At 49.8% G+C, this 10370-nt stretch overlaps 1 protein-coding gene across 2 annotated transcripts; it reads left to right on the top strand.

The window, feature by feature from the left end:
* The first annotated feature begins 8553 nt into the window (after positions 1 to 8553).
* Positions 8554 to 10158, top strand: LOC306927758 (putative nuclease HARBI1). 2 transcript variants are annotated; one of them, XM_079507604.1, is made up of 4 exons: positions 8554 to 9021; positions 9123 to 9319; positions 9439 to 9619; positions 9742 to 10158. In XM_079507604.1, the coding sequence occupies exons 1-3, from the start codon at positions 8697 to 8699 to the stop codon at positions 9616 to 9618; spliced, it is 702 nt and encodes a 233-aa protein (XP_079363730.1). In that variant the 5' UTR covers positions 8554 to 8696; the 3' UTR covers position 9619; positions 9742 to 10158. The 2 variants fall into 2 exon arrangements, with proteins under 2 accessions (XP_079363730.1, XP_079363731.1); XM_079507605.1 differs by having other exon boundaries at positions 9702 to 10158.
* Positions 10159 to 10370: the final 212 nt, after the last annotated feature.

The raw sequence follows: 10370 nt of genomic DNA, 5'->3' as shown, positions 1-10370 counted from the left end.
CAAATAACACCATAGGTGAGGACATTCTTATTTTCACTATTAAAGCCTGTTTACAGGTGTTGCTGACCAAGTTCAACTTGGCAACCTGGTACCCATCAGCACATGACCCACACTGCATCCTACATCCAGTACCACATGCCAAAGAAACAGTTGCACACATCTTAAATGGCTGCAGCCACTATAAAGGACCACCATTGCCAGACATGACCGTCTGGTGGACCTGGTCTCAGACAAGATCAGAAGAGTACAGGACAGGACAACAATAATGTATAAACACAGCACTGTAAAAATTGACTGGTTTGATCACAATGACACACATGTCAATTCACTACAAGATATTCCAAATACCCCAGATATTGTGTTCATCAATGAAATTAGAAAAACTGTCACTATATTTGAAATTGGCTGCTCATTTGATTTGTATATGGACACTTATATCACAAATATCAGCTTCTGGTGGAACGTATTATGGCCTTGGGATATAACTGTCAACTTATTGTCCTTGTATTTGGAAGTCTGGGCCATGTCCATAAACTTGTGCTCAGGGGTCTGCAATTGGGTGGATTGCAAAAGACAAATGCAAAAAAGCTGGCTAAATACTGTTCTGTCTCAGCTATTATGGGCAGTCTGTCTATCTGGAGAAGGCGTTGTTTCATTTATCCCTAGGTGGCTTAAAAAAATAAAAATAAAAACATCCTGTCTAGTAGTGTCAAGTAATAGTATGTCATCATTGTGCTATCTTTTTTTCCTCTGTGTGTTAAGCATGTGCAGCAGCTATATCTGGTTGGACCATATAATGCAACCTAATTCTGATCAGTGTTTGGGTCTATTGTATTGCGCCTCTTGTGCAGATCCAAATAAAATAATTCAAATGTGTGTGTGTGTGTGTGTGTGTGTGTGTGTGTGTGTGTGTGTGTGTGTGTGTGTGTGTGTGTGTGTGTGTGTGTGTATACAAGCATAAGCACATGCGTGCGTATTTTTGCAAACAAGCACGTGCGTGCATATGTTCCCAAACATAAGCATGTGCGCATGCGTAGGTTTGTTAGCGAGTAGGTCTACGCCTACATACATACATTGTACAATTAGTGTGTGCGTGGGTGTGCTTACGAGGTGCATCATGCATGTGAGTGAGTACAACAACAAATTACAGTAAGCATTTATTAGACCTCACAAGCTCTTTTTCAGAGCGAGTTCCAGATCTGAATAGTAAATGTTATATAACCTCATCAATAATGATGAAATGTTCATAATCTAACAAGATCTTTGATCTTTGCTAGTAAAACAAATGCTAACATGACTACTATTTTATGACTCTACATTATCCACCAGCCAAAGACACGAGATGTAGGTTGCCAACATACACCATGTATGAAGACAATTGCATCCCGAGTGTCTTTTCCAGCTCCGAGGGCAAAAAGACGGAGTAAAGGTAATGTTACATTATAAGTTATTGGATGAACAATGGTGAATATGTTTAAGGATATTGATTTACAAGTGCACATGTTTTATTTGTATGTCTTCTTAGGGGTTCAAGTAAAACCAGCAGGGCACTCTCTAGCCGCTGGCTGCTCCATGGTGTTGGGGCACCAATGCTAATGTCGACACCTGCCAAGAGGCCACGAGTGGTGCTGGACAGCAGCCAGTAGTCCTCAAGTGAATCCTGCTGCACAGTAGAACCTCAGGATTCAACATATGTGCCTGATGTGACACCAGAGGAACATGAGGAACAGCAAAGGTAGGGTGTGGGGGGGGGGGGGGGGGGGAGAACAATATACAATATATCATTTTCCTGTACATTGCTTGCCCATACCACTGTACAACTCCACCAAGTACATTGTGTACCATGACAACCTGATGGAGGACGTGCCCAACATGCAGCCGAACGTGCCAGATAAACACCTTTGTTGTTGGGACACTTATATCCATCACACAGGTAATTCATCATCAGCTGTTGTTTATATATAGTTTTGAATTATTATACACAGGTGTGTTCTCACTGCCACAGTGGCACAGCCAGCCCTACATTGGGAATACCTCAGCTGGAAATATTCAGCTGTCAGCTGCAGTGGCCTTCAATGGTGCATATTTCTTATGTTCAGATTCACAAGGTTAATATATTTGTGTGTGTGTGTGTGTGTGTGTGTGTGTGTGTGTGTGTGTGTGTGTGTGTGTGTGTGTGTGTGTGTGTGTGTGTGTGTGTGTGTGTGTGCGCGCGTGCGTGTGTGTATACTTGTCGGATTGTCATGATATTTAGATGGCAGCGCTTGACAAACCAATGCACAAGGGTCCGCACAGAGACAAACTTTGAGAACAGCTCACAGTGGCAGATGATTTAAAAATTAAAACTTACATAAACCCTAGGCCCATATGTGAGCATTAAAGCTGAGATGTCAATCAAGGCACTCATTCCAGCGGATGGGTCGTTACAGAGCCATCATGGTTGTTGCCATCCATTGTTCTACTGTGATCAGCTTTGGCCAATCACAAGGGAGGGCATGTGCATTGACACACCACCCTTATTTTCATTGGCCAACATGTTCTTTAAAAGACAGTAGCTATTTAAATAGCTGATCAGAACACTAGTGTGTGTGTGTGTGTGTGTGTGTGTGTGTGTGTGTGTGTGTGTGTGTGTGTGTGTGTGTGTGTGTGTGTGTGTGTGTGTGTGTGTGTGTGGGGAGTACTACCTAATACCTAACTACACTCTGACCCTGGTAAGTACACTTTGCTTTGCATTACATATTTGTCTTAAGGATCTCATTTGTATACTTGTCACTTGTGCAGACTATTGTATTTTCAACAACAGTTGCCACACTCTGTAAAACTTAATTGCATTACAGTAAAAGACCAGCTGTGTTCTTGATGCACTGATGGAACAAGTTATTGCTTCTAGACTGCCATCCTAACAATATTTTATTTCATTTGCAGTGTTCTAAAGATGTCTGATTTTGACATAGACGACATGGACCTCGTGGACATGTTTGAAAACCTGTCATCCGAAAGCGATGGAAGCGAGGATCCGAGCCAGACCTTCAAGGAAACGGAAACACAAATGGAAACACAGCGGCAGTATTTGACGGGATTGAGTCTTATGTCGATGTGGCCCAGTACTTGTAAGACGATAATCTTTATGTGGCTCTTCACAGCGCCAAGTGTGAAATCGCAGCAGATCTCAGGTAAGAATAGTTTTATTTATTTGATGTTAACTACAGTTTGTATGTACACGCATGCATGATTTGCTGGGCTGTGGGTGTTGTGTGTCATGGTGTCATGTAATAACTGCTATACCTAAATATGTACCTCTGAAAATGTAATTGATTGTACTTTCTTGTGCCATGCAGGATACCTCCCGGACATAGACGGAGCTGTGTTGGAATTCAGCCAGTTGGGAAGCCTTGTGTCAGAAATCAGTCAGTTCCTCTTGCCTCATAGTAAGGGCAGGGCCAAACCACACTGGCATTTACTCAAAAAACACATTGACCTCAAAGGTTGCCTCGAGGAAGCCATGAGGTCGTGGCAGAGTGTACACGGATGTGACCTGGGGACAGTGGACGCAGGGTTCCACTTGAACCTGACCCTTGTTCCCATAGGCAATGAGTGGGCGCCCCTGCTCACTGAAGAGATAACACGAGATGTCATGCTGGACATTGTGTGCAAGTGGGAGATGAAGTTCAAGGCCCTTGAACCCAGAGACATCACTCGGCCAACCATTCAAGCGTCCAACTTGAGCAATGTTTCGAAGCTCTGGGACTTCAACATCAAACCGGGGGACCAACAGTTCATACTTGGATTGTTGGACAGGGCTATAGAGGATGTGGAATTGCCAGCAGGGTGCAGGATAATGAAGACCCTAATCAGATTTGATTTGCATGACGCTGCGCGTACAGACTGGCTGGGGACCAGCCCTACAGACCGAAACCACGTAAACCACAAGCGCGGTGTACTGGGACTGTTCAATTACCCGCTCAGTGCAACGGATATGGTGGATCGTATGGGCAGGGACGTGACACATGTCCTGGTGGAAGGGTTCAGGGAACTAGGCTTGAGGAGATTCCCAAGAAAGCCGGCCAGAGAGCCTCTTGGGACTTGGACATACTTGTGGCTCTGCGATCCGCCCAAACTGATCTTACACCCTTTGAAGAGGAAATTCTCCTCAAGGACCAGATCCTGAACAAATTTGTCAAACGGGGTATGAACAATGAACACAAGATCAAGAGCTACAGGCAGTGGGGCATTCCGTGGCTCATGTGTCATGACACACCATAGCATAGTGTAGGACAGACTTCAATGAAGACATGCTCAGAAGAGCAAATAACAAGACATTTGCTTTTCGAATGACCTCATCGTGTGTGTGTGTGTGTGTGTGTGTGTGTGTGTGTGTGTGTGTGTGTGTGTGTGTGTGCGTGCGTGCGTGTGTGTGTGTGTGTGTCTGCCTGCCTGCCTGCACGTTTTTTATATATATTATGGTAGCATAAATATTTTTTGTGTGGTGGTGTTTTCCAGGTGCTGTCATCGCTGCGTGTTGAATGCATTTGTCCCCGTACCTTCTACAACCACCAGCAGGCTTTCCTACAGCCAGCCATACTCTGGCAATGGAGGGTGGAGCAGCAGCAGGTCATTGAGAGGGCAAAGCAGTCCGGAAAGCCTATCACTTTAGGTGGTGACATGAGAGCTGATTCACCAGGTTTGTACAAGTGATTATGAGCAGATTAACAATTTAAATAAATATAGGCTATGACAGTAGTTAAAATATGCCAATATGACAGTCTACAATCCCACATTCGGCTACGATACAAATTCTGTAAATTTGGAGAAATATCACATGATATACAGTGTACAGTATACTGTGTGTGTATATACTGAAGTGATTCAGCAAACATCTTGCATCTCTGTCAGGTCATGCATTCATCTAACATTTGGTTCAGTGCAATTCTTCATTCAGCTCAACTTTTATTTGTGCATTGCATTGATTTTGAATTAATATGTCAATGACACCTATGAAACACTGTCTTTATTTTAACTGTAGGACATTGTGCCAAGTGTGGGTCTTACTCAATGCTCAACTTGGATGACAACAGGATTATAGATCTCCAGCTTGTTCATTAACATACTTGTATACGAGTGTAAAACTTCTCAAATTCCGAATGGTACCTCTTTCTTTCTTTCTTTCTTTCTTTCTTTCTGTGTCTGTCCGTCTGTCTCTCTTTTTTCAGAGTAATGAGGTAGGCTACCAACCCAGCCAGTAGCCCAGCAGCACCTTCCAGCCAAGCCGGCCTACCGGTATGCCCTCCACCAGCCGGCCCCCCAGCGGTATGCCCTCCACCAGCCGGCCCCCCAGCGGTATGCCCTCCACCAGCCGGCCCCCCAGCAGTATGCCCTCAACCAGCCGGCCCCCCAGCGGTATGCCCTCCACCAGCCGGCCCCCCAGCGGTATGCCCTCCACCAGCCGGCCCCCCAGCGGTATGCCCTCCACCAGCCGGCCCCCCAGCAGTATGCCCTCCACCAGCCGCCCCCCCAGCGGTATGCCCTCCACCAGCCAGCCCCCCAGCAGTATGCCCTCCACCAGCCGGCCCCCCAGCGGTATGCCCTCCACCAGCCGGCCCCCCAGCGGTATGCCCTCCACCAGCCGGCCCCCCAGCAGTATGCCCTCCACCAGCCGCCCCCCCAGCGGTATGCCCTCCACCAGCCAGCCCCCCAGCAGTATGCCCTCCACCAGCCGGCCCCCCAGCGGTATGCCCTCCACCAGCCAGCCCCCCCCCCAGCGGTATGCCCTCCACCAGCCGCCCCCCCCCCCCCAGCGGTATGCCCTCCACCAGCCGGCCTCCCAGCGGTATGCCCTCCACCAGCCGGCCCCCCAGCAGTATGCCCTCCACCAGCCGGCCCCCCAGCGGTATGCCCTCCACCAGCCGGCCCCCCAGCGGTATGCCCTCCACCAGCCGGCCCCCCAGCGGTATGCCCTCCACCAGCCGGCCTCCCAGCGGTATGCCCTCCACCAGCCAGCCCCCCAGCGGTATGCCCTCCACCAGCCGGCCCCCCAGCAGTACGCCTCCCATCAACCGTACCTGGCCCAGCAGTACGCCTCCTCCCAGCAGCCGGCCCCCTTCCAGTACTACTCCTCCCCCCCGCCACCGGCCTCCTACCAGTACAGCTCCTCCCCCCCGCAACCGGCCTCCTACCAGTACAGCTCCTCCCCCCCGCCGCCAGCCTACCAGTACAGCTCCTCCCCCCCGCAACCGGCCTCCTACCAGTACAGCTCCTCCTCCCAGTCACCAGCCTCCTACCAGTACAGCTCCTCCCCCCTGCAACCGGCCTCCTACCAGTACAGCTCCCCCTCCCAGTCACCAGCCTCCTGCCAGTACAGCTCCTCCCCCCTGCAACCGGCCTCCTACCAGTACAGCTCCTCCTCCCAGTCGCCAGCATCCTACCAGTACAGCTCCTCCCCCCCGCAACCGGCCTACCAGTACAGCTCCTCCGCCCAGTCGCCGGCCTCCTACCAGTACAGGTCCTCCCCCCCGCCACTGGCCTCCTCCCAGTACAATCCCTTACAGCAGCCCGCCTCCTTACAGCAGCCCGCCTCCACCCAGAGGCCGGCCTCCTCCCCGCCCCCAGCATTGCGCCCCCCAGCAGTTGAACCCCCCGCCCCCAGCCCAGCCGGATGCAGCCCAGTGCACCCTCCACCACTTCCCCAACCAGCAAGCAGTTTATCTCCAGGCACCGCCATCTTGGCTGCACAGCCAAGCGTAACAAGCAACACCTCCCTCAGAGCACATCCAGGCACATCCTGCATCTCTGCAGCAGATGTGGTCCCCAGCTCCCCACCAGGCAACCCACCCACACCAGTCCCACGAACGGCTCCACCCCCTTGGTTAGCCTCCAGACCTTCATCCGAGGTGGCCCTACCGGCGTCGGTGGACCACTGTGTAGCTCAACCCTCCTGGTCAGCCACCAACCCCCTTCCCAAACAGATGCAGCCAACCGAGTGGCTCCAGCCCTCAGGCCAACCATCAGACTCGTTCCACCCTCCCACACGGCCGGGGGTTGTGTGCCTCTCATGGGGCGGCTGAAGACAGGCCGTGCCCTTCACCACTTATAGCTAGCCCCAACATGACATTAAGGACAACGATTATTTTGCTAATAATCAAAATTATATTTTGATGGGGCGGCTGTAGAAAACCCCACCACTCTCTGGCTGAGAGTGGGGTGGAGTGGGAAGAGATTGCCTCATCTGGTGATGGGTGGGGCTACTAATTCACCACACCTGCGGTAAGACTATAAAGGCTCAGGTGTACCCTCAGAGCAAACATTTGGTCTCAAGGGTCCTCATTCACAACGGAGTTTACGCTCATAACGGTACGTAACGTGAGCGGAGCGTGAGCGGACAGGCATTTACGTGGATTCCCACATTACGTGGGATTTCATGAACTTGAACGTGAACTTGACGGTGACATTGGTTAGTCGGAAACTCTGCAAAAAGCTGCGCCAGCTCTCATGGTCGTGTACGGCTTGCGTAGATTTATTAAGAAGGCTTTAGTCTACATGCTGAATCAATTAAAAGTCCCCAAACCTCAGATAAAATATGTAGGCATGTGTCCTCAACATTGGTCAGCACATACAAAAATGATAGCCTATATATAAAAGCCGAGTATCAGTTGTATGCACTTGTATGCCTATATACATGCATTCTAGAGGCATATTGGTCAAGTTAACCTATGATCCTATACAGAAACTGCCCCCGCAAGCTCGACACCTTTTTATTTATTTATTAGGATATTTCTTTCTTTTTTGAGTGGTGTAAACCACTCCTACAACTGGCTTTTGTGTGCAGAAAAAAATGAGCATGGTTGCTATGTTCAAAATAATTTCTGACGTAATTAAATCACACCCGGGTGAACTGGATGACCGTAGCAACCATGCTCATTTTTTCTGCACAAAAAAAGCCAGTTGTGAAATCACATCCGGGTGTGATTTCATTACGTCAGATCAGAGCTGATCAGGCTATATAAAACCTTACACCACTCAGTTCACACGGGTGTGATTTTATTATTTTGAGAGCGGCTTCTGAGAGTAAGCATCACTCTCAGAAGCCGCTCTCAAAATAAAAAATAAATAAAAAATGTGCCGCTAATCAGGACCAGCTTGTTCTAAGTGATCAATGGCACTATATAAGGACCCTGGGGAGCAGCATCAAACCTGTGTGAACAATCAACAATGGCTGATTTATTGCTGCTGGATTATTTGGCCAACCGAGCTATGAGGAGAGAACGAATCTTCAGGGACCGGGCTAATTTTTTTGAGGAGGATGACGAATGGCTACGGTGCCGTTTTCGGTTGCCAAGACACTGTTTGGTCGAGCTCTGCGATGCACTGGAGCCAGAGCTGACCAGACAAACAAATTAAAATGTTTAGAAAAATGGTTTCAATTGGATTCTTTTTGCCCAGATTTAGACCTATGCCATGCAGCAGTTATTTGTTTACAATGCATTATATAAAATAAATGAAGCCTGTTACAGTTATTAATTATTAATTATTATTATTATTATTATAGGTCACATCCCATCCCTGCACATGTGCAGGTTTTCTGCACGCTTGGGTTCCTGGCCACCGGATCCTTCCAGTGATTGGTAGCCGATCGATCCGGGATCTCTCAGCCATCCCTCAGCCGCACGCTCCCCAAGGTGCTGGATGGCATCATCCGCCATATGGTTCCCAAATATATTACATTCCCCTACACAGCCGAACAACAGCAACCAATAAAACAGGACTTCCATTTCACAGCAGGATTTCCCAATGTCATCGGTGCAATAGACTGTACACATGTGCGCATCAGGGCGCCTGTGGAACCATATCCCTTTTTAAATAGAAAAGGATACCATTCCATCAATGTGCAGTTGATTTGTGATGCACAAATGATTATTTTAAATGCAGTTGCCCGTTTTGGCGGAAGCCATGACTCCTTCATCCTGCAAAACAGCAGTGTGGGCATGCGTCTCGCACAGGGGGCTGCTGGAGACGCATGGCTCATTGGTGAGTGTTTTTCCAATTGTATTTAGTGCCATTCCCCCACTTGGCTCATGGAAATTAAATTGACAGGATTGTATGGCTAACCATATCTATCTCTATACCAGGTGATAAAGGATATGCCGTGGCAACATGGCTCATGACGCCACTTTTCACGCCCGAGACCCGACAGGAGAGGGCATATAATGACTGCCATGTCAGAACAAGAGCAGTTGTGGAGCGTGCCATCGGGAGGCTGAAGGTCCGTTGGCTATGTCTGACTCTGGACACGGCAGGAGGGACGCTCCTCTACAAGCCAGATAAGGTATTAAAGAAAGAACCACACACACACATTAGACCATCATGAGCTGAAAACGGTAGGCATTAAGGCATGCTATAACAGAACAGGTTTTGTTCAGTCTATTAATTTGTTCCCATCTATAGGTTTGCAAGATCACGATGGCCTGCTGCGTGCTCCACAACATCGCCGAACGGCATGGTGTGCCCCTTCCAGAGGGACTGGCACTGCCTCCACCTGCAGACATGCCGGTGGACCCACCCATTGGCGCAGAGGCCGACAGGCCAGGACTGGCCCTGCGCCGACAACTGATCGCTCGTTTTTGAAGTAAGGATGAATATAGTTTAATTTAATTTATCATTTTAGTTTACGTTTTTTTCGACCCTCTAATTCAGTTAGTTTTAAATAGTTTAGCGGATTTGATATCCCCACACCCTCCTCCACGACAGACGCGACCCTCTCCACCGCCCTCACACCCTCCTCCACGACAGACGCGACCCTCTCCACCGCCCTCACACCCTCCTCCACGACAGACGCAACCCTCTCCACCGCCCTTAGCAAATTCTCCTGGTTCTGCAAGACCTCGGCTGATACCACTTCCACCCGGGCGTCCCGGTCAGCCACGGGGGCAGACTCCGAGGCTCGCCTAACTCTGGTTCTTGCAAAACCAGGAGCAGAAGCCGAGGTAGAGGGCACCTCGTTGTCTGGTGGAGGCCTGCGAGCAGCAGGGGCAGAGCCGGTGGTGGTGGTGGTGGTGGAGCGCTGAGCCCGAGGCTGAGCGGATGGCCCTGCAGACGAGGCCTGGGAGGTGGTGGTGGAGCGCTGAGCCTGAGCGGATGGCCCTGCAGACGAGGCCTGGGAGGTGGTGGTGGTGGTGGAGCGCTGAGCCCGAGGCTGAGCGGATGGCCCTGCAGACGAGGCCTGGGAGGTGGTGGTGGATGGTGGTCGAGGACAGAGTGCGGCACCGAGCTGCCTGCGAGGTGGTGGAGGCACTGGAGCGTCGCGAGGACGCGGACGCCACGGAAGCACCATCATCATCTGTTAAAAAAAATAAGATTATCATTTGATGTGCCTTTTT

This window comes from Electrona antarctica, assembly GCF_951216825.1.
Source record: "Electrona antarctica genome assembly, chromosome: 8".
Taxonomy (NCBI): Eukaryota; Metazoa; Chordata; class Actinopteri; order Myctophiformes; family Myctophidae; genus Electrona; species Electrona antarctica.
This window is presented reverse-complemented; position numbering and strand designations above follow the sequence as displayed.